The sequence below is a fragment of the Cryptomeria japonica genome, chromosome 10, assembly GCF_030272615.1.
Source record: "Cryptomeria japonica chromosome 10, Sugi_1.0, whole genome shotgun sequence".
Classification (NCBI taxonomy): Eukaryota; Viridiplantae; Streptophyta; class Pinopsida; order Cupressales; family Cupressaceae; genus Cryptomeria; species Cryptomeria japonica.
In genome coordinates, this window is record NC_081414.1 from 675,098,137 (window position 1) to 675,123,336 (window position 25,200).

A 25,200-nucleotide genomic window follows, 5' to 3' on the forward strand; every position below is an offset into this window, starting at 1 on the left:
AATGTTTTGGAAATGATGAAGTCTGCCCAAGTATGGCCAATCAGCAATAAAGTCCGCCATGCTTTATGTCCAATCGGGCTGCCAAGTCCGCCCTATGCATGACACTTAAACCTTCAAGTTCGCCCAGCACTAGACAAGCATGTCCAATGAAGCATGAAGTCCACCTAAGCATGGCACATCAATTGCCAAGTCCGCCCTCCTAGACAGGATGTCCGGCCAACCTCAAACTCCGCCCAAATTCGGAAGGGGAGATGGCAAATTGAAGGCAACATCCACCCAAGGAAGGTAGGAAAACATGGCATGAAGAATACAAAGTCTGCCACGTGCCAAGAGAAGGCAAAGTCCGCCAAGGCAAAGATGAACTTGGCACTTAAGTTGGAATGTCCAAACACCCTTGAAGTCGGCCCCAAGCAATGTCCAAACATGAGCAAAGCCCACCCAATGAAACACAAGATTGGCAAAGCAAGTTGGAAGTCCGCCCCAGGTTGGTTAAGAGGTTTAAACATCCACCAAGCCCACCTAGGCCCTTGAGAAATCGTCCAAACAAAGGCCAACTCCACCATGCATATGTCCACTCAAGCTCCCAGTCCGCCATGACAAGGGAGAGGTGTCCAAACACCATCAAAGTCCACCATGAGAAGAAGAAAATGGCTTCAAAAACTATGAAATCCACTCAAGGTATGGCATGAAGATAGTCAAGTTTGCCAAAAGAAGAGAAGAAAATGGCTACAAAAACAGACAATTTTGACAAGAAGCACATGAAAAGATTGATCAAGAGTGAAAAGGTTGGAAAAATAAAGTTCAAACACGTAGAATATTTTTATATTTTTCCAAACTTTAGAAGTATTTTCAAAGGGAAAATAAGTTCAGCACTTAGAAAAAAATTTTGAAAAATTAAATTTTCCAACACTTAGGAAATTTTTGGAATTCAAGAGAAGCATCTAGAAGATTCCATGCCAACTTGCCCATAGAGGAGATTGAGTTTCTATTTTCGAAAAGATAAAACATGTCCAAGTTCAATGCACCTAAGTAAAAACAAAAAAACATGAAGCTTCCTAAAATCGAACTTCTCAACTCTATATCAACTCAACCTGTCACTTCAAAATTCATTATCAAGTTTCAAGGTTGAAAGTTAGATTGCAAAGGGTAAGATTTTTGAAGACTTTCGAAGAGGAAGGCAAAGAATAAGTAAAATTTTCTAAGTGGAGGACATAATTCCCAGAGAATAAAGTGCTTTTTATGAGTTAAAGACAGAATTTTCAAAATTAAAGGCAAATTTTCACCGAAATCAGTCAAAAGTTAATAACTACCAAGGGAGTGCCTTCAAGGAAAGCTCAGATGAAGTTCGCCAGTAAGGGGTTGCAGCCGGAGTCAAAAATCATTTGCAAATGGAAAAATGTCACAGACACCAACCTTGGACACGTAGTTTTCAAAGAATTTAGAAAGAGAATGTATGGGTTAGATGGATTTTTGCCAACACCTATTGCTCGCCGGATGATGAGGAATGGCATTGTCCAAGTAGCTAGATTTCCACCAGCTATGAAATGTGCAGAAATTATGGTTGAATGTGCCATATACTATAATGCCCAAGAAAGATAAATTGTTGCGCCAGATGGAAGAGTCTTATAGCTCATCCTGGAGAATTAGCCATTCAGGAAGCATGCAGGATTCCAAACTAAAACAGAACTTCCTATAAAACTAAGGAAGAAACTAGAAGACTCTATGAAGATCAGCCTGAACTCTATGCAACCAATGTTAATAAGTCGTGGCTAGAAAAGCCAAGACCGAGTCTCAAGAAGGTGCCAAAGAAGCTATTTCGCACTAACTTCAAAGAGAATCATGGTGATCTCATTTTACTGTTGAATAGAGTAATGGGCAGCCCTCAACGTGTGCCATTCGAGACATGGATGTATTATTTCATCCAAAGAAGCATTTATCGTTTGGGGAATTAATCGGCAAAACAAAAGTATAATATTTTTTGAAAAAATCGGGAATTAATCGGGAAAAAATCGGATTAAAAAAAAGGTAAAAAATTATCGAAAAAGAGACAGAATACTTTCTTTTTAAATTTAAGGGCATTTCCATAGCACAAAGATGTACGTAGGTTGCCGAATTGGAATCAGAATCGGGGTAAGTGGGTACAATACATCGGTATGTCAAAATTTTTTGGAGGAATTCGGTACGTTCGGTACATCTATACAAAAAACATATTAAAAAATAAATATATTTTTAAAATTAAATATAGTATAAATTAAATATATTAAAAATGATATATTATACATTATAAATTAAAAATAAATATTATTATATTTACATTTATTAATGGTCTATAAAGATACGAATTTTTAATTTTTTATTTTTAAATTATTTATATTTCTAATTTACAATTTTATTAAATTATATAATTATTGTATATAGTTTAATAAATGACACTAATATAATATATAATAATTTTAATTAACAAATTATTTTATATATATTAATATATATTAAAAATTAAATAATATACATTATAAATGAAAAATAAATATTATTATATTTACATTTATTAATGGTCTATAAAGATACGAATTTTTAAATTATTTATATTTCTAATTTACAATTTTATTAAATTATATAATTATTCTATATAGTTTAATAAATGACACACTAATATAATATATAATAAGTTTAATTTACAAATTATTTTATATATATAAATTATATATTAAAAATTAAATAATATACATTATAAATTAAAAAATAAATATTTTTATATTTACATTTAGTAATGGTCTATAAAGATACTAATTTTTAATTTTTAATTTTTAAATTATTTATATTTCTAATTTACGATTTTATTAAATTTTATAATTTAATAAATGACACACTAATATAATATAGAATAATTTTAATTTACAAATTATTTTATAATGTTAATTATTAAATTATTTTTAATTATATATTAAACATATAGTAAATAATAATATAAATGAATGTAAGGATTGTCGCTTATAATTGTTTTTATAAATATATAAAGTTTATAATCCCCCAAATTAGATGTCATAGTTTTTAATTTAGAGTTCAGATTTTAATTTAAAGTTCTCTATAATATAAAGTTACCAAAAATAAGGAAACCACGGAAAGCTTATTCTCGTATTTCTCAAGCTTTATCAATTGCAGAAACGTTATTTCCAATTTTTCTTTTATAATTCCCAGGTGAAACAGTGAGACAAGGTGAGGCTCTTATTCAGAATGCAAACAAAAATATTTAAGGTTTCAATTTTCAGCGATACAGAAAGTCATTAAGGTTTTGTAGAGATCAAAACGTCCAGCAAAAAATTAAGGACAAAAATTTCGAACCCTAACTGATTCCATGCAAACTATACCCAAAATCGGTCTATTTTCACAGGTGATTTTTAGGGTTTATGTCATTTTTTTAGCCGAGCAAATATTTCGCAATTTTTAAATACGATTTTGCAAAGTTATACCCGCAATTAATCGGCCAAAGTCGTTGACTGATAGTCAACGATTTTTTGGCCCGACTTTGGGGAAAAAATGGGCATTTCTGACGATTCGAGATTATTCACGATTAATCGCGACTCAATGCTGATTTTTGCTTCTTTGATTTCATCAATGAGATCACTTCTGGAATTAAGATGTTTAATTGTGCTCGAATAATCAGCGACAACCTCGATGAACAGCTGAGGAATTTGGAAAGGACGAAGTCCTTTTATATAAGCTCCTACATCATCTACCTGTTAGCAAGAGACTATAGATATAAAGGACTGATTTGCAGAGGCACGATAGGCAATGGTGAGAATGAGTTCAAGTCTTATGACTACTATCCACAGCTACAACTTACCGAGAAGGCCCACTTCAGGCGGGCAAATGATGCATTTTTTTTGTATATCACCAAAACATTACAAGGAGGAACCCATCAAAGGCTAACTCCAAAGGCCAAAAGTTTAATAAGCAAGTATGGATCCTCATTTATCCAGTTTCCGAGATTCACATATATAAGAGTCCAGGGGTTTATCGGATGTCCTTGTCGGCTTCCGATTTATCCCACCAATAGAATGGTCTTGCTTGAAGTCCTTAGGCAGCTGGAAACATATTAGAGCTTCCAAAGAACAAAGCTGAAGGCGGCTATTTCCTTTCCATTTTTCATTGGGAATGTGCTAGAGTCTTGTCTAACAGTGCAGGCAGCTGAGAGTGCCAGGTTGGAGATGCAATGGTATCCGTTCACACTCTACCAATCCCGAGCTAATTTTGATCCTCATAACCACATTGGATCAATGAACGAAGAAAAGTACAAACACACGATTGACTTAGAAGATTTTTGGGCAAATGCCGCAAATTCATTCGAAGTCAGGAAAAGGCTATGGTCTAGACTGCTAGTAAGCATGATCGGAACAACTGAGCTCTTTCGTGTGCCTAATCAATTGGAGGACGATGGAGAATACACTAAGCCATGCTTTGATGAAAATTGGCATCTTCCTCTTGTACGATGGTCAAAACCAGAACCTGCTGACCTAACCACCTTGATGTAGCTAGTCGTCAAGTATTCACAGTGGTGGGTTGAACCATAGACGGCACACTCGCCGAAAACTCGGCGAGTGACAAAAACTCGCCGAGTTTTTGGACCTGGCGAGTAGTAATGACTTCTACTCGCCAGGAAAACTCGCCGAGTTTTTGGCGAGTTTTTGTCAAAAACTCGGCGAGTTTTAAAGAAAAACTCGCCTAGGTTAGCATAACAGCAGAAAACGGCCAAAAATACATGCATTTTTTGTTTTTCTATATGGTTTTGGGCTGAGAAGGGGGAAACTCACTTGGAAGGGCCACGCTGAGAGCCCACTTTGCCCTCAAGTAATCGCTGAGTTTTTTGGTATGTCCGTCAGGATTCATATATGGAATATAACATTTAAGTATAAGAAAGAAGAAAGATATAAGGATGTTTGAGAGAGGTTTCGGACCTCCAGGAGTTATAATGCAAAATCTAGTTTTTGGAGGATTCTTCAATTTTCCAGACTTAGTCAAATTTCAGGATCCTTCGGCGATGCCCCTTGACCCCAACTTGGGGGCACTGCCCCCAAACCCCCGTCAAAAAATATAGGGGGAAACTGCACTGATGGAAGTAGGGAAAATTTAACCTCCGAGTTTGATTAGGCTCCATATAACAACATAATTAGCATTGAAGAAATCCTGGTATTATACATTTTAGAGTTGAAAGTTTGAAACTATGAGTATGAATGATGAAATTTCAAATATGATGAAAGTTTGAAACTATGAGTATGAATGATGAAATTTCAAATATGATGAAAGTTTGAAGTAGTTTTAGCTAGAGCTGGGAAGAGGAAGTTGTATTTACTTTTGGTTTTACAAAAACTATTTACTATTTTGCTTCCAGCCATCAGCATTTCTCATGAGGATGTGATTTTGTAGACACTTTGCATTTAAATATATCTAGAATCAGCTTGTTTCTTTTGTGTTATCATTTATTGACTCATTGGATGCATCTTCTCATTAAATTTTGCAAAAAAAATGCATTTTTTATTAAAATTAAGCGTGTTTTTACGTTGCCAAGTTTTTCGCCGAGTTTTTCCGAGTTTTTCCCGAGTTTTCACCGAGTTTTTTTTCAGGGGCTTGGCGAGTCGAGCCGAGTCGCGAATAGTTCAACTATGGGTTGAACAGTAGGTCAAAGGGCTGAAGCAAAGAGGTGTGACTCTCACGCATAACCTGATGGGCGCCATGGAATCATACTCTTCCAATGAAGAAAGCGCCCAGCCAGTTGAAGGCATCAATTCAAGAAAAAGGAAGGAACCAGTTGATGACCATTCAAGGTCCAAAGGGAAGGAAGTCGCGAATGAGGGACTTGCGCAAAAGAAGCAAAGGTTAGAGCCACCCCATTCTGCTACATCTAGAAATTTGGAAAGCCTAATGATTATCGAGGATCAGCCACTTGATGAAATAGAAATTCCTTCTCCAATACATGAGGGAAATGTGATGACACTCCAATAGGAAGATGAAGAACCGCCATCTCCTACAGGCACAAAAATATTGGAATCTGATAATGAAATGGATATTCCGAGCGATGAGTTTCAGGAGGGAATGATTTCCGCTTTTCAATGAGGTCAGAATATTCCATGTGAAGAGAGTAATCAGGAAGAGTAAGGCATTGAGCAACCTACGATTCCTGACTGGCTGAGAGAAAGATTGAAAGTAAAAGTACCAGTGGAAGTCCAGGAAGAGGAATATGACACAACCAATTTCTCTGCCATATTAGGTAAAGTTCCTGCCAAGAAGCCTACCAGGAAGTTTTCCACAATCTAGAGAGATGAGACAAGTTGTTGTACAATCCAAATTGTTGTACCAAAAGTAAACAAGTCGAAAGAAGATATAACTCATCAAGAGTATGAAATTACCACCTTCGACTTGGGGCCAACTACAAAGGATCAAAAGGTGGAAGACTTAGACAATTCAGTTGCTTCCATGAAAGCAAGACCGGATAAAGAGGTAGGAAAGAAGAGAGAATACAAAAGGGAAATTGAGCGCAAAAGGAATACATTCACCACCTGACGAAGCCACTTAACCAAGGTGATGCAGCAGCTCCTCCACTTTTGAAATCCTTGCAAGAAGCAGTTGAAAATTTTGAAGAAGAAACGGTGACAGCAAGAGAGACTAAAGAATGGTTGGCAAGCAATAGGGAAGAAGCAGCCACATTTGTGGACATATTGCTGCTAACATATGGATAGACTTCCTTCTTGCTCTCCAGAATTGTGAGCATGGGCTGACCTTTGTGATGTTCAGGATAGAATTATCCCATGCCTCAGGGTGTTGAAAGGCATGCCTAAACAACAATTGATTGACGTTAAGATAATTGCAGCAGGGGCTGCATATGACTTCAGCACATGGCATTGGGCATTGGTTGCAGGGAGTGAAGCTCAGGAGAAGGTGAAGGCAGATAGTACTGAGGCCAAAAAGCAGATTAAAGAAATACAAAGTGAAATCTTCCTTACAATTGCTGATTTGCTCGAAAAGGAGACCATCCAAGAAAGTGATATGCAACTGCAGAATCTAAAACTCAAAACTCAAGAGATTTTCTTCACCGTCACAAGACCAGTCCTGAAGCAAAATTTGACCAAGGCATCAGAATTCTTATCCATCCGAGATTCCTTCCAAAAACAGGAGCTGGAATGGGAGATTGCATTTGTCACTTGTGCAGACGACTTGGACAGATGGGAATACAGGGTCAATATGCTGCCACATGTCACCATGGAGGAGATTAACCTAATTGTGTCCAGATTCATTTAACACAATGTTGCTTGCGAGGATAAGGATGTGTCTTCCTAGGAAATGGCTATTCATGCCACTTGTCTAGCATACATTTGTCTTTGGGCTTATTTTGGGAAACCCTATCTAAGGTTGTGTTGTCTAAATCTCAACCGTTGATCTTAGATCGATCTCGGCCATTCATTTGTTTTCAAACAATCTATATAAACTCTCATTCTCTCATTTCATTCTTGTTGTGGAGAGTTTTATGAAATTGTTGCTTAGAGCTACATGAATAATAAAAAGTTCATTTGCAGATTTTGCTTTGAAGTCTTATTGTTATAAAGTGGTTGCATGGTTACATATCTTTCTTCAACAATAGAATAGATTTTCTTAGAGTAAATTTTGCTTTCAAAAGTTGTTAGATCAATGAAGGATTTGATAGTTTAGATTGGTGAAACTATTGCTCATACTTTCTTTGGATGAATGAATTTCGTTCAATGCGTAAAGTTAGCCTGAGCTTATAATGTGGATGTTTTAACTTCTAATTTGAGTAAATATTGTTCGATTGATGGTATTATTTATAGTTAAGAAAATCTTGAGCACAACCTTAGAAGATTGCACATGCTTTTTGTAGTTGTCCTAGTGTGGCTAAACAAAGTATTGTTATTAGTTTCACCCAGTCTTTACCGTCTCTTGAGTTCATAGGAGTAGCATAAAACTTCTAAACCCTTATCCTTTTATCCTTTTTTTTATTGAAGAAGTCTGAAAATTGAAAATCCAAAAACAAAAAAAAAAAGAAAAAGAAAACAATTATTGTTATATTTGTCTAAAGTACTAACTTGTGATCAACATAGTTGAGCGTAAGTCCCCCTTGTATTTCAGCATACATCACCAAGGAAGCTATCCAACATAAAGTCACTCGTTCACACATATAGACCTTGGAGTCACCATGTGGTCTTTCTTTGCAATCTTGGCACACATAGTGATTTTGCTCAAGAGAGGGTAGAGTATCCTTGGATATTTTATTCTAATGTTCGATATATGATAAAACATACACCAACAGGTACTACCTCAACCCTCGTTTTAAGTTCAAGGATTCTTACTCAAATCCTAATGGAGAGGTCATGGAGGGCCTCACTACATGCATTCAAAGGATGATACCTGAGGTTGAGATGAGAGACCTCATTGTGACCGAACTCCAAAATTATGAGGAAGCAAGGGGTAAGCTATTCTCTTCAAAGTTGGTCGGGAAAGGAAAAACCACTCAAACCCCGGGTATAATATTTGCCATTTGGACTTTGCTGTCTAAAATAATTGAAAAATTGATAAAAAATGTTTTCACTTTTCACTTTGCTTTCTAAAATTTCAATATTTTATTTTGCAGATGCTTGGTGGCAAAGTTGGGGTGGAAATAACCCAAATCTCAAAAAATTTGCCCTCAAAATCTTATGTCAGCCTTTTAGTTCATGCATTTGTGAGCGCAATTGGAGCTTGTTTGAGGCCATCAATACAAAGAAGAGGAGCAATTTAGCTCAAAAACGCCTCGATGACCTTGTCTTTGTGCAATATAATCTTCGATTGCACATAAGGAAAGTAGAGGAAGCACCAAGTGGTCCAATTGATTTGGATGATAGAGATCCTTATAGTGATTGGACATCACAAGAGCAGCCTCCATTGTTTACTAACGATGACATCTATGATTTGAAGAGGCAGGCTATGGAGGAGGGGGTGGATTTGGTTTCACACTAGATGACATTGAGGAGGATGAGGAGTCATTGCCAGTGCCAAGAGCAACTAGAGGCAGAGCTACATCAAGGATGGAGATCGAGCCACAACCTGATACAATCATACCGAGCGAGGAGGCATAGCCACAACAGACTTCTATGATTAGACCCTCTAATTCTACCTCTACCCTACTTTTTACTAGAGCTGGCAAGAGGAAGATGTAATTGTATTGATGTATTTACTTCTAGTTTTACAAAAACTATATACTATTTTGCTTCAAGGCTTCCAGCCATCAGCATTCTTCGTGAGGATGCGATTTTGTACCCACGTTGCATTTAAATCAATTAAATATATCTAGACTCAGCTTGTTTCTTTTGTGTTCTCAATTATTGACTCATTAGATGCATCTCCTCATTGAATTTTGCAAAAAAAAATATATTTCTAATTAAATTTAAGCAATTTTTTAAGTTGCCGAGTTTTTTTCAGGCCTTGGCGATTTTTTGGTTTTGGTGAGTAGTTCAACTATCTGAAGACATTGTATACATTATTTCATTTATATTTCAGAAATAATTATAATTTTACTGCAAAACAGTATCAAAAAGCATTTTCAGTGCTGTAATAAATATTGATTCAGCATATTGTTTATAGCATCAAGATGTATTAACTTACTGACATTGCCATCGATCTCCATCCTTTTCTTTTCATTCGTGATCCTTTGGAGTGATATGAGAGTCTCTTAAATATGCGATGAGGAGATGTGGATATGAGGAGTTGCATCTCTTCATTGTTTGGCAAATCAAACCCTTGGCTTGGGATGGACACGTCCCTACCTAGCATCTCATCATAGTTAGTTGTTAGAGTCCTAATCGCACTTTTACGTGGATGTTGATTACATGTGCTAATCGCACCATTTACATGAATATTAGTTATTAATAAGACATACGTTAATCACACATTCTAAGTGTTGGCCATCTTAAGAGATATCGAATACAATTCTTTGTGATTGCTGAATGTCTCGAATAAACATAACATTATCATAAAGTCATCATGTTCACATTCTAATCTTTCTATTAAGGAGTCGATATATTAATTCCACTTTGATATCTTAAGACTGGAATCAGCTTTGGCACTTGATGCTATATCATATAAACAATTTTCCACCTAGTCACTGCTTCCTTATATCTAATATTATCGCTGACTTGGATTTCATAATGATGCTGAGATACCATCGTCCCACTTGGATTTCATAATGATGCTGAGATATCATCATCCCATAAACAATTCCAATTTTCATTGCTTTGTCATATCGTTGGTCTTAAGTCATAATCGGTAGCTGCTTGTGTGCCTATCTAATAAGTGTTTTTGCTAGTGATTGACACGAATGTTTCCTATGTCTGCCCTTCTAGCACTACACCATGTTTAGTCTCAGAACTGGGGACATTGCAATCAAGAAGGAATTCAAAATTTCTGAGAAAATTATTTGAAATGATTTTCTTGAATGACAGAAAGCTAATTACATAATCAAATTAGGAAATGCTATTCCCTTCTATAAGGCAGACTGTTATCCTACATGGCAAAGAAAACTTGGCAAGCTTAAAATATTACAATTTGTTAATTGATCAAACAAATGATTCGAAATTCAGAGCACATAAGTAATGTCACTCAAAAAAATATGGAGCAATATATCTATGCATATAGTAAAGAAAAGAATCATATGATCAAAACAACCATAGGCTCTCTCTGGTTTTTACATTTTAGCACTAAACTTTAAGAAATCATAACATTTCCTCAAGCATATTGCTTTCATTTAGAGCGAAAATATAAAGTTTGAATAAATTTGAAAGAAAATAAAACAATTTCATGGATGAAGATGCGAATGAAATAAATCATTATACAATATATTCAACCCATACCGTGCACAGCATGCTCAACTTTACTTATAAATTCAGATTTGCTTTTCACTGCATGAAGATCCACTCGTGCCATCTGTCGCATTAATATATCAGTCCCTCTTATGGGTAAAACGTAGAACTCTGTGAACCTAAAACATATATTGTATATTTCCACTAAAAAACATATGTTGCAAGGTAATGGCCATCTATATTAGGCTTTGTTAGGGGATAGGAAAGGGAAATGGGAAAGGGCACAGATTGTTATCCTATCTTAATTCAATTAATTAGTACAATAGAAAATTGATTGCCAATAGATTACATGTGAAATCCTACAATTGTATAGAGCACTCGAGAATCTTTTATATGAAATAAGAACATTGAATTGTACCTTACTTTGTCAGATTAAACATATGGCTTTTGTTATGTTGAAAAAAGCTAATTAAAAAACCTTACAGCAAAGGTTTATGCCTACTTTCTTTACTTAGTTCAGCTATATATATATCGAACTAAAACATGGTATAAAATTTCAACATTGCATCTAGCAGTTTAACTTTATCAACACCTTAAGGCTCTTTGCTGAAGAAACCTAACCTCGTCTTCTAACCATGAGGGCCTATTAAAATTTGGTTCCTGCAAAAACAATTTTCTCAGAACATGGCTACATCTTTCTCCTTAATATATAAGGTATTTGGCTTTATCTCGCATCTATTGGCATTTCCATGAACCATGTTTGTCGCTATAGGAACTCATTATATGCATCTCTTTCTAGAAAGGGGATGATTAATAGATCGTTCACAAAGATATATACAAGCATGAAGCATCTATACAAATTACCTCTCTTCCAGATTATAATGAACTTTGGTGCATAACATGGCTTGCAATTATTAAAAATATTCGTGATGATGGTTGTCGAACCACTAAACATTGGTTTTGACAAAAATTCTTCTACTTTGAGTTTTAAGATCTAATTCATAAGAATGGGGAAGACTCCATAACACCACCCCAAGGTAGTGTTTAATCACCATATTACTAGTTATGATACCACAAGTTTTAGACATGAAAATAGAAGGGTAAATTACAGGGAAGCTATAAAAACTTCCAAATTATTTGGAAATGTCACTAGGCAAGAGGCACCTTTCTAGGGAAGCTATAAAAACTTCCAAATTATTTGGAAATATCACTAGGCAAGAGGCACCTTTCCTCCAAATGGTCTTTGTATTTTTGCCAATGAAACCATCTTAGGTTCCACCATCATGAATTTAACATTGAACCTAGTGCACTAATTTACTTAATTGGTATTCGGTGAGATAGAATCTTCGTGACTTTCCCACCCTTTTAGATCGATAGACCAAGACACCAAACAAAATTATTTGTCCAAGTAGCTAGGCACTCAAATCTATTACCACTCAAGGACTAAACAAGGTAATCACCAATAATTTCATTCAAAAGGATTGAATCCTAGGTTATAGGAGGAACATTCATGACAATTAATTAGTCTCACAGAACATCAATCGGTTTTCCAACTCGTCTTCAGGTTTTATAGTGAGTGGGGCTAATGAGCCAATTGATACCTATTGCAATTTGAAAAAACATGACAAGGAATCACCCTAACCAATCAATATCTCAAGGATACCTATAATTTAAAAAATAGATCCCATAAAGCTCCTATGGAATTAAATGAGGACATCTCTCATCCACTAGCATGGTGACATGCCCATTTTGTCCAATCATTCTGTCTTGTCAAATCCTAGTAGGCAAAATACAATAAAATGTCTCACATATTTGAGGTCATGGTTGGTGCAGGAGCACCCTAGATCAAAGTTGTGCTCACAATGGTCAAAATTGGGTTTTTGTTTCATTTTGTGTTGTTTCATGTTAATAAGGCCATTTTGGGCCATTATTGTTCATTTGGACCCATTTGTGAAAGCTTGGGATCAATTGGTTCAAAATTGTAAAAGTTGTCTTGACAACTTTTTGCATTTTCTTGTCAACTTTTTAAAAAGTTGTTAGATGGTAGTTGGGGTCGATTTGAATGGTGAAAACTGATTGTATGGGCATAAATAGGCCTACATCGTATGACCCAATGGTTGAATGTTTTTGTTTTTGAAGTTTGCGAAATAAAAACATACTATTTTCTGCACTTTTCCACGTTTTTTGCTGCTCTCTTGCATGGTATGGACTTGTACGGCCTGGTACGGTCCTGAGATTGATTGAAATTGATAGAGGGACGAATCACCTTTCATTTGCAATTGATTTGGTGGTTTTTCATTGAGTCATTTTACCATAGGCAGCCCTATAAGACTGTTTTTTTCTAAAGTTGTAGGCTGTTGCAACAAATGGTATGGATTGTACGGTGCATTAAATGATTTGAGACCAATTGGGAATGAAAGACCATTGAATCTACTTTCCATTTCTTTTTGTCTCATTCAATTTCATTAAGAAATAAGCAAGTTATAGAATTTTCTTCTCGGACTGGTATAAACCCTACCTAGGGTAACCAGTGACCGAAAATAATGTGTATCTAAGCCTTCCACCAGTACAAAATGCCCAAAACTGGTATAATGGTGTGTAATTGTATGTATTTCCATATTCCAAGTTTTCAGGGATTGGTGAAGACGTTCACATGTGTGTTGGTGCAATAAGAGGTCTGATATCTTCAAGCATCAGACAGAGAAGGACAGCAAAGTTGAAGAATTTGCCTAGTAAAACCTAAGTGAATGATTTGCCTTGTGATTGGTGTCGAGGGGAATGTGTGAGGGCCCTACTCACCCAAATTTTGTGTTTGGTTATCATCCTATTGAGTGATAAACATTGTAGTGACGACTGTTCCAAGAGGGCAGCCTGTCATAATTTGTCTTACCAGTGCAATATGCAACAAGTCACATTCCTAATGGGAACTTTTGGTGTTGTAAGTCTAAAAGACTGGTCATAAGCCTTGTGTAGGGTCCCCGGAAACAGGTTGAGTGAGTTTTGTGTATAGAGACATTGATTTAGGGTTTAGCCTTTAGCCATCAATGATTGTCAATGCTAGTTGTGAAAGCCAAGTGGTCATCAACTTTGGGAAGTGTGACATTGCTGAGAGCCAACACTTTAGTGTTAACCCTGATTCCACAAGCCAAGGCCCTAAACCATGATGTTTAGAATATCCTCATGATGCTGGTTCAAACCCTCATTGAATGTGTAAGCCTAGAAACCAAGTAATGCATCCAAGGGTGTCTAGAAGGATGGAGTACATGATCATTGTCTGTGTATGTTGAAACCATTGTACATGCCCCTACCTCTGCATCAATCGTAGATGGACATGATCAACTAAATCCATAATCTTGGGCTAAAGAGCTAAATCCTTGTCTAAATGTCAAACAAATGACACATTTTGCTATCAATAGAACTAAATCTTGATCATGCCAAATAGTGAGTTTGTGTTGCATGCCTTAGTCATCTTCATCATGTAAATGTAATCTTCCTAGGCCTCCTTGACCTCCTCATCTTTGCCATCAATTGCCTAAAGTTGATAACATGTGAAACAGGTAAAGAATATAAATGCCTTAAAGTACAAAAAATCCCTCAACCTATTAGTCATACCATGCAATGATGCCTATCTTCCATCCATCATGGATGTGATGTGATTAATGTTATGTATATAAAGAATAGACTCAAATCCATCCACAAATCCAATCATTATATATGTGATATTAATCATATTGCATTCATAATGGATGACTAGTATCACAAACCATAGAAAAAATGTATCATTCTGCAATGTCCTACCTGTTGACGTGTTTTTTAGGACAGCGTCTAACACAGAATAAAGTTGCCGAATGGTCACTTCACTCTCTCTTGATCAAAGTACAGTTGCATGCTAAGATTGCAAGAAGTTCAAACAATTGACTCCAAGGTTCCTTTATGCTACGGACGTGACTCAGTTGGCTGATGTGTTTGCTGGTAATCCAAAGGGCCTTACGTTTGCATCATTCTTTCACTTCTTTGTTGTGGCTGGAACTCCATCATCGGATATGACAATTCTGAGATGCTGCTACTTCGAACGGACTAAAATGAACAGAAAAGGGAAAGGGTTCAGAAGGATCTAAATCTACTCCTAAGGGCAGTGATAACAATGAATAGTGCTCTGGTGGACAAATTTCAAATAAACCAAGCTCTGCTTCGCCAAGTTCAACTACAACTCCGCAAGAACTGGTGCAATCTTCTGACGATATTGAAGGATTTTCAAATCGAGAAAGTGCATTTGAATACCCAAAACAACGCAATCCAAACGACTGTCCTCAACCGAACTTAGCACAAGTTTAGTGGCTCAGGCTAACTTTACACTGCAACTTACAATCAGCAAGATACAAAAAGTATGAACCATGGAAATTCATCAGACACCATTACATTCTCCATTGAAATCAAAGCACTTTACTACTTCTAATCTAAGTGAGGAAGGTGAAACCATGCAAGTTTTGAAAAAATAACTCAAGTGGACACCATCAGAGAACAATGTTTCCCTATTAGTTTCTCAAAAACTTATCGCAACAATTTCATACAAAGCTCCCTCCTTTACAAATGAGGGGGGTCACCCCTTTTATAGGCTTCAAGCCCTGGCTACATGCAAAACCCTAATTAGGGTTTGCCCAAAAGATTCTCCACACATGATGCAACAAGGCGGGAATCTCCAATTAATAACCCATCATGCCCATATACAATTAATTCAAAAGTACCCAAAATAGCATCCATTCCGCATTAAATGTACCACCTCCTTCAAATTCGCCCAACATGCGTTGAATATTCATCAATGCAAAAATCACCCCATTATGTCATAAATGCTCCATCATTTCCACATGCGGCGGCTGCATGCAAAAGGAATCTGCCATAAATTCAACATGCAATGACCAAGTCGTCATTTGGTCAAATATTTCGGTAATGAATGCGCCACTCTACTGCCACGTGTTCAATAGATCCTCGCCATGCAAGTGGACTCTGTCGTCGTATATCCGCTCCTGCACATCTGGAATTGTTGGAGAGGGAAAATTCGATTCAGGAAGAATTTTCTTGAAGTCTCCTCAACTTTCCTTGCTTGAAGAAGGTTTTTCATCAATTCTGCACATTTCCTATTTCTTAAAAAAATTTCCAAATTAGGGTTCCACGGTCCAGGAGAGAGAAAAATCTCCTACGAATCCAAATCTGTAAAACTTTTGAAATTTGGATGTGAATTGATGCCCGAGAATGGATTTTTAAAATTTTTCCCTGGAGGGGAAATTTCTTGTTCAGTTCATCCCTGATTCCTTCCTTGCCTTAGAAATTTTATGTTCAATTCATCCTTGGGTGTATTTCTTCCTTGCTTGGAATTTTGTCCCGAAGGAAGGAATTTCCAATACTTAGCCAAATTTTCATCTTTCCTGGAATTTTGTCCTGAAGGAAGGAATTTCCAACACTTAGCCAAACTTTCACATTTCCAAGAATTTCGTCGTGAAGGAAGGAATTTCCAACACAGCGCCAAATCTTCACCTTTTTCAGGAACTCTGTCATGAAGGAAGGAATTTCCAACACTTTGTCAATTTTTCACCTTTCCTGGAATTATGTCCTCAAGGAAGGAATTTCCATTACTTTGTGAATTGTCCAAGTCTCCTTTTCAACATCCCTATTTTTAGGGATCCTCCTAAAATTTAGGAGTCAGTTCATTGGATGGAGAATTCTGCCACGATTCCGAATCTATAAAATTTTCCACACTCTGTCGAGATTCGGTGTCTAAAAATAGCAAATTCAAAATTTTGCCCGAGGGGAATTTTGTTTTTTTTAATTCCTCCTTGACTCCTTGGATTCCATGCCTTAGGCAAAATTTCAATTTTTTAGCTTGGGCGGAATTTTCATCATGTCCATGGATTCATGGATTTTTCCACTTGTGAATGCTTTCTTGAATTCAGCGCCCCAGCCCGGCCTTGGGCGCATTTTGGCTTTGTCCATGGACTGACGGATTTTTCCACTTGTGAATGGTTGTTTGCCCTCTCGGGTGAATAGCTTAAAACATAAAGCACGTAATGCAGAATAATGCCATAGATATCAGACAAGTATAAGAGATCTTATTCCATTCATAATAATTTTGTTGCAAGTTACATTCTGAAGTATATAAAGATACCGAGGGGGTGCGAGCGCCAACCGTCGCACCGCAACTGCCACCCCCCGGTTGCCAACTAACCAAAACAATTACACATAATTAACTAGTCGTATTTTTCGTATACAATAATGTCGCCAACATCATCCCCCCCAAAAGAAAAGTCATCTCCAGGCAACTTACAACAAAAATGGAGATCATGCAACCTATACAATAAACATATCAGAAAAACTAGGGAGGGGGCTGAGGAAGCGTCCCTGAAGCAAAAGGCTGAGATGCCGGTGTCTGGGCCGCCAAGCGGGCGCGGAGCTCATACACCTTTTGAGTGCGTGCAGTCACATCCCGCTCTGCCACAAATACTTTCTCCAAAGCTGTCTTCACCATGTGTGCAGCTTTCAGCAAGTCCTCTTTTGTATCCGCTGCCTCCGTCGCGCAGACCAACCGAGTGTGCAACAGACTCCTCTCAGTACTAACGGCATCCAACTCCTGCTACACGTGGCTCCTCACACTCTGCTTAGCCGCCAGACGAATCTCTACCTCGACCTTCTCTGCCCGAGTCTCAGCCATCTCTGCACGGGCCACCTCTAGCTGTGCCAACAACTACGCCCTCTCGGCTGCCCATGAGGCCTGCTGACTGGCCACCTCCATCTCCAATGCTACTCGCGCAGCCTCGCGGACCGCAGACTCCTGCTGTGTATGCCTCAATGTACAATAGGTATCCCGGTAGACCTGCTCGATCTCGCGGACAACTGCCGTCACCCGACTCTCCACAACGGGCTGACACAGCCTCCAAGCCTGGAGCATCTCCTCTGTCTCAGTAGTCGGCCAACCCTGAGACTCAAAGCAGGTAGCAAAGGCTGCCTGGTAGCCCACCCGCATAAACTGTAAGACCTGCTCTAGCTCCACCACCACCTGCTTCAATGCTTGCATCTGGGCAGCGGCCACCACCCGCCTACCCCTTGTCACCATGTCAGCCATGTCAGCTAGATAGGTCTCAATATCTTCCCCCGTCTGCGCCGAAGGCTGTGAAGTCTCTGGTGAAACGGACACAACCGCATCCTGTTGTGAAGGTACCTCCTCCGCCACCAAAGGTGTACCATCCCCTGGCGCCTGCCCAGCAAAAGCGACCTCCCTTGCCCCGTTCCCAACTACGAGTCCATGTGCCTCGCCCGATGAGTCGTCCAAGTTGACTACCTCCGCTCTAGTCTCTCGACACGGTGAGAATACAACAGCTCCCTCCGGTTGTGCCAATGTCATCTAAAACCGCTGTGTGAGCCAGCTCTGCATAGCCACGACCGATGGGTCGGCACACATCTCTATGACCGAGGGATGGTTCGCTGTCGTCGGCTCCTCCAACAAAGACACAGACACAGTCACGTCCAACCGCACCTGAGGCTCTATATCCACCACCTCCCTCAACCCCTCCTCAGCGACCACTACCCGATGCGGGGACTCCTTCGTCCCTAACTCGACCATGTCCTCGGTAAGTGCCGCCGTGGTTGGGCTCGGTGATGCTACCCGTTGCTGTAGGGGGCCAAGTGTAACTGGCGTGCGGCTCTATTCGAAGGCCGGAATAAAGGTGCCGCCTACTCCAGATGATGGCAACGGCGTGCCCATCGGTAGCAGGGGTGGGGCAAACAAGACCCACTCCTCCGTTGCCCTGCTGCTATCATCCTCCTCTTTCGCTTCTGATTCCTCTGTGCTACTGGAATCCCTCCCGCTGTCAGGCTCCCCTGAGGCCGCCCATTTCCGCTTCGCGAAAGAGTGCCCAATGTCCAAGTGCCTCCAATACATTATTGGAGGCTCACCTGTTGCCAACGGTCCCTGTGGCCGTACTTCCAACTCTTCCTTGGGCACTGCTTCCCGCATGGCCTCCAGGACCAACCCTATAGCGTAGTGTGGCATATAGAATGTGCGATGCTGCAACGTCAAAAACTCATACATGCGCTCTGCGAGTAACGCGGCCCAATCATACACAATGCCATTCATCAACCCGTTCATAAGCATAATCTGAGGGAGGGCGATGTCCGACGCCCTACCCGACCCTGTCAATCTGCTCTTGATGACATCCATAATGCATCGCCAGTGGCCCTTTGCAACAAAAGTCTTACGGATTCCTCGACCCTTCGTGGCATTAGCCACGCTGTCCAACTCTGTTGTCGTCAAGTTCCTGGAGATTAATTTAATCCACCGCTCCTTCTCTTCCCGCTTCATCTTTTTAGCCTTCAATTCTATTTTCCTGCCCTGTCTGCCTGGAATACCGAATACCCTCGTGAAGTCCCCCGCTTTGAAGGATATGGTAACATCCCTCCCGAGGTATTCGAAAGTGTTGGTGCATGTGTGCCTGTCGAAGGTGTCTACCATGAACCGTAGGGCACCCTCATACTCGCGGATAGGAAATACGAGCATCCGAATAGCCCACTCCACTTCTACCTTACGGAGGTTTTGCTTCACCAGATCATTGTCGGGAGTGTCCTGCCACCACTTCCAGCATTCCGACCCATTCAAGCCTTCAAAGGTGATATTCTGGGGTGTTAATATATTTTTCGCACTTATGGCAGCCTGTGGTGCTTTCTACCTTGCTTCTGTCGGGCGCTGGCATCCATGGTGTTGCCTGCAACACATACGCCTAATGCTAAAATCCTGATATTGCTATCCCTCTGGCTGCTACTGGAGGAAGCTTGCAGTTGTTTTTTCCAAATTCGTTTCCCTGTTGAATCCATTAATCTCTGGTATAACTAATTTCTCGTTAAAATCGTACGGTCGTTGGACACCTTCGTAACAGCCTTCTTTTGTTGTGTATGGCTGTTGCTGTGCGGCTGGGTTGCCTTCGTGCGTAATGGCTATGCTTTCCTTCGCCTTCTCTTTCCCTTGTGTTCCTTCTTTTTCTTTTGCTCCTTTTGCGTGGTGTGTTTGCGGGGATTTTATTTTCCCGTTAGCCTCTTTTACTCCCTTTGCGTGGGTTGCGTGGTGCGGCACTGCACGGGGCTGTGCAGGCTACGCCTTCCTTTGTGTTTTTTTCTTGCGTTTAATGCTGCCGGGGGGGGGGGGTTTATTTGTGTGGTGTGCGGGTGACCAGCGCACAGTGGCATCCACCGCCGGTGGCCCCACTTTTCTTTTTCTCTATTTTTTTTCCCCGTATGGTACGGTTGTCGTACGAACCATACGTTCCTCTCTCTCTCTTTTTTTTTTTTTGTAGACTAACAAACATCCTGACTGGAGGGTCCAAGTTCCCTCCGTTCATGATAAACCTTTAATTTCGATCCATTGACGGCATCTAGCACCTCCTTCCTGTCCAACGTCCACAACTTAATCGCCCCATTGGTATTGACCTCGCATACCTTGAAGGGCCCTAGCCATCGCACTTTGAATTTCCCAGGTTTGATTTCGTTCCTTCCATTGAATTTCAACACCAACTGCCCAGGAGTAAACTTCATTCGCCGAAGATGCTTGTCGTGCCAAACCTTTCGTCTTTGTTGGCCTGTCTCTGTCGCCCACTGAGCCATCATCCTTCGTTCATCCAATTTGTTCAAAGCGTACAATCTCTCTCTCAGGCTTTCCATGTCGCCAAGTCGATTATCAATGGCAATTCGGAGACTCGGCACCATGAATTCAACTGGCACCACGGCTTCTTGTCCATACATTAGCTGGAAGGGAGTCTATCCAGTAGTTACCTTGTAAGTTGTTTGGTATGCCCAAAGTACCAACAGTAGGCGCTCCTCCCAGTCATCCTTCTCCACTCCGCAAGACTTATAAATCACCGACACGATTATTTTATTGGTTGACTCGGCCTGCCCGTTCGCCCGCGGATAGTAGGGGCTTGATAAGGAGTGGAAGATTTTGAACTCCGTTGTTAGCAATCGGATTATATGATTTACAAAATGTCCTCCTTTGTCACTCGTCAGTTGGATTGGAATCCCATACCGCGTAATGATGTGTTCATAGATGAATTTTGTTGTATTGACCGCTGAGTTGTCCGGCAAGGCCCGTGCCTCAACCCACTTGGTCAAGTATTTTGTTGCCACTACAATGTATCTGCACCGTCGGGCTCTACTTGGTTTTAACGGTCCAATGAAATCCAATCCCCATCTCTCAAACAGTTCCTGGGCATTCGATGGGTTAAGGGGCATAAAATCCCTCTTCAATGGCCATCCGACCCGTTGGCATGTGTCACAGCTCGTCACCCACTCTCTGGCGTCATTATGTAGTGTTGGCCACCACAGTCCTGCCAACAGAACTTTCCTGGCCATGGTGTCGAGCCCCATGTGTCCACCTGCGGGCCCTTCATGTGCTTCCCTTAGGACGCCCTGAATTTCCTCTTCTAGGACGCATCGCCGTAGGATCTGGTCAGGTCCCATTTTGTACAAAAGGCCATTAATGAGTTGGAATGTCCTGCTCCTCAATACCAGTTTCCTTCTTTCTCCTGGTGGCATCTCCCTCGGAAACCGTGATGTCGACAAGTATTCCCCCACGCTTGCGTACCAGGCAGGGAGGACCACGATGCGAAATAAGTGAGCGTCTGGAAAATCTTCATTCACTCCTTCGGCTGGTTCTCCTGACTGGATTCTCAATAGCTGGTTAGCTATCACATGGCTCTTCCCGGGTCTTACGATAATGTTGAATGTAAATTCCTGAAGCAATAGCAACCATCGGTTGATTCGTCCTTGGATAATTGGCTTGTTTACCAAGTACATTAACGCCTGGTGGTCCACATAAAATGTGAACGGGGTGGCCAGTAAGTAATGTCGAAATTTCTGGACGGAGTACACCATCCCGAAGGCTTCCCTCTCTGTGGTGCTATAATTTTTCTCTGCCTTCAACAAGAGTCTGCTTGCAAAGTAGACCGGGTGATCTAGCCCGTGATCGCCAACCTGCGCCAGTGTGGCCCCTATGGCAAAATTGGATGCGTCAACGTGTACATGGAACTCTTTGTCCCAGTCAGGATATGTTAGGATTGGCGCACCCACCAACCGTGACTTCAGTTCTTGGAAGGCGTCTTCCTGAGCCATCCCCCATGTGTACCGTTCACCTTTCCTTGTCAGCTTGTCCAAAGGGCAGGATACTCGAGCAAATTTTTTGATAAATCGCCTGTAATACCCTATGTGTCCTAGGAAGGATTTGACTCCCGTGACATTTGTCGGTGCCTCCATTTCCACTATCACGCGAATCTTGTCTGGGTCAGTCTTGAGTCCATCCTTACACACTGTGTCCTAACAGCTTCCCTTGAGGCACCATGAATTTGCATTTTTTGGGATTGACTGCTAGGCGTGCTCGCCTGCATCTCTCCATGCATTCGCCAAGTGCGGCCAGATGTGCATCTTGGTTACTGTAGATGGACCAGTCGTCAAGGAACGCCCTGAAGTTCCCTGCTGACATCTTTTAAAATATGTGAAGGATTATCCGTTGAAATGTCGCTGGCGCGTTGCATTATCCGAACGGCATTCGATTATATGCGTACACGCCATCCTCCACTATGAAGGTGGTTTTTAATTTGTCCTCTTCGGCAATGGATATCTGGTTATACCTAGAAAATCCATCCATAAATGAATAAATTTCATGACCGGCCACTTCCTCCAAGATGCTATCCGTAAATGGTATTGGAAACGGGTCTTTATGGTGACCACGTTAAGGCATCTGAAATCCACGCAGATTCGGATCTGGTTTGCCTCCTTTATAAGGGATATCACTATGGGCAACACCCACTCGCTGGTCTGCACTTTAAAAATAATCCCGGCTTCGAGCATACGTTCAATTTCATCATTCACTCTCGCCGCATAGTTTTTATTCATTCTGTACAGCCTTTTTCGTACAGGTACGGCCCCAAGTACGAGTTAAATTTGGTGTACGCACAGTTCTGGCAGCACCCCTTTGAGGTCCTTATACGTCCAAGCGAATACATCCTTGTATTCCATGAATATTTTAAACGCGGCGGCTTTCAGGACTGGATTCCAGTCGTCGCCAACCAGGATGTTCCTTGGCTCTGCTTTCGTGCCGAGGTTGGTAGGTTTTACGGACTCTTCGTACCGGATTGGTTTCGTCATGTCAAATCTGTGCACTGGTACTTCGTTGACAGGGGCATCCCCTTCGGTGTATTCCCCGTACGCTGGCGGAAATTCGTTCTCGTCAGGCTCCTCGTCAACCTGCAACATGTTGCACCCATACAGCAGCTCGTAGTCCTCCATTTGCCAGTGGAGGAGCCATCGGTTACGTCCTCGGATCATCCTTGGATTCCCAGGATGCCTTCCTCATTTGGTTCCCTTCCGTACTTTCCTCCGTCAAATCCGCCCTCACCGTCTGATTCCGATTCTAACGCGAGTTCTTCACTCACAAGTTGTGTTTTCAGGTCGATAATAAATTTTCACCCGGCTTTCTCCATTGACGTCGTGTTACGCTTCCAGTTGTGATTCACTCTGGCTGCCACCAACCACCCTCTGCCCAGAATGGCGTCGTATACTTTCTTGGCGAGCGAAATCACCACGAAGTCGAGGACAAATGGTTGTGTCCCGATGGTCACTAGTTGTGCCATGAGCGTTCCTAGGAGTTTCATACCATGTTGATCCGCTCCCAGTAAGTTGAAGGTTGACGGCCATAGTGTCGGCTTGCCAAGCTGCTTCCAGGTTTCTTCCGGAAGCACATTCACTCCGGACCCACCGTCGACAATCGACAATAGTGTCAATCAAAATGGTGCCAAGTATTCCCATTTCTACCACCGCCGGGTGTCGGCCACTGTATAGTGTCAGGACCAATGGGTCTATAGGTGTTCCACCAAAAACATCCGTATTCCGAGTTGCCTGACTGTGCGGAGTTACTTGCACCGTACGTAGGAGTGTCGTACGTAATCGCGGCATCGTTTCCAGGAGGTCCTTCATCTTCACAAGTACTTCAATCTGCAACATTTGCTTCAGGATATTTTCCTCGGCCTCAGAGCGGAAAGTACTTGCCGCTTCCTGGGTGTTCCCTTGTGCCAACATTTCCTTCGCTACTTCAGCCTTCGCCTCCAGCACTCGCTGCTTCTCCGTGCGGGGGTCCGGGTATGTGGCCTTCTTTGCCTGTGACCGTGTGATTGCCAATACCCGTTCCTCCGTCCTGTCAATGTTGAGCAGGTTCACTCCAGACTTTGGGCAAGTTCCATCATCGTGGTCTCCAAGCCCACACCATTTGCATAGTTTTTGTGGAGTTTCTTCTGAGGTGCATTCCCTGGCAAAGTGGCCCCATTGATTGCAGGCTTGGCACTGGATCATTGGTCGTCCCTTTGCATCATATTGGATCCGGCTCCTATTATTATTATTGGTCTCCCCCCCTCGCCGGTTGTTCCAGTATCCGCCAAATGATGCACTATTGTTGGCGGTTTGCGAAGTTCCGACGACCGGCAGCTCTTGCGTGAAGAGAACTTGTTGGCTCCTGGTTTTCATATTGCAGGGACATTCCTTTGTCAAATGTCCTGCAATCTGACAAATGTCGCAGAAAGCCTTCTTGGGGCAAGACCCCTTGGTGTGTCTGTCACTCCTACAGTCGGTACACCACACGTCGTTTTCTTCAGTCTTACTTGTACTCCCCTTCATGGCTTTGAATTCTTTCAGCATTTGTTCCATGTCCTTTTGGAGAGCATGCACCTTTTTACTCGATTCGCCACCGCTGCTGCTTTCCCCGTCAGAGTCTTCATCATCGTCAGATGAGTATTTATTACTTTTCTTCTTCTTTGATGTTTTGTATTCGCTCTCTAGGTCCATCGCCCTATTATAGGCGTCGTCATATGACGTCGGGGGTACAATTTTCATCTTTTTCGTAGGGAGGATTTCAATCCTTCAACGAACCATCGTTTCTTCAATCCCTCTGCTTGTTGGCTTTCCATTTTACCCAACAATTCCTTCAACCTCTTGTTGTATGCCCATACTTTCTCCTTGGTACCTTGTTTGGTACTGTATATCTCCGTTACAATTTAATTCTCATCACGGAGCAACCGAAACTCCTCCGTGAATTCCTTCTGTAGATTGGCCCATGTCGCCACTTTTTGCTTGTCCACATCGGAGTACCAATCTATGGCAACTCCACGTAACATGGCTGGGAACTGCTGTACCCAATCATCCTAGTCTGTCACTCCGTTGGTTGACCAAATGGTTTCACATGTACGGCAATGCCATAAGGGGTCTGCCTTGCCGTCCCCTGTCAACTTTGGCAATTTTTGTTTACTCGCCATCCCGGGTCGTCTTCCTGGGGGTGGTT

The 25,200-nt window shown here is 41.0% G+C and overlaps 1 protein-coding gene across 2 annotated transcripts in view; it reads right to left on the minus strand.

Moving 5' to 3' along the window:
• Positions 1–25,200, minus strand: part of LOC131077013 (protein LONG AFTER FAR-RED 3) — a 219,276-nt gene that overhangs the window by 159,293 nt on the left and 34,783 nt on the right. For both annotated transcript variants that reach the window (XR_009113516.2, XM_058014372.2), the window contains exon 4: positions 10,893–10,965. Coding sequence is in view for 1 of the 2 variants with exons in the window: in XM_058014372.2 (XP_057870355.2) it covers positions 10,893–10,965 (73 nt within the window). In the remaining variant the exon portion in view is untranslated. The remainder of the gene's footprint in view (positions 1–10,892; positions 10,966–25,200) is intronic.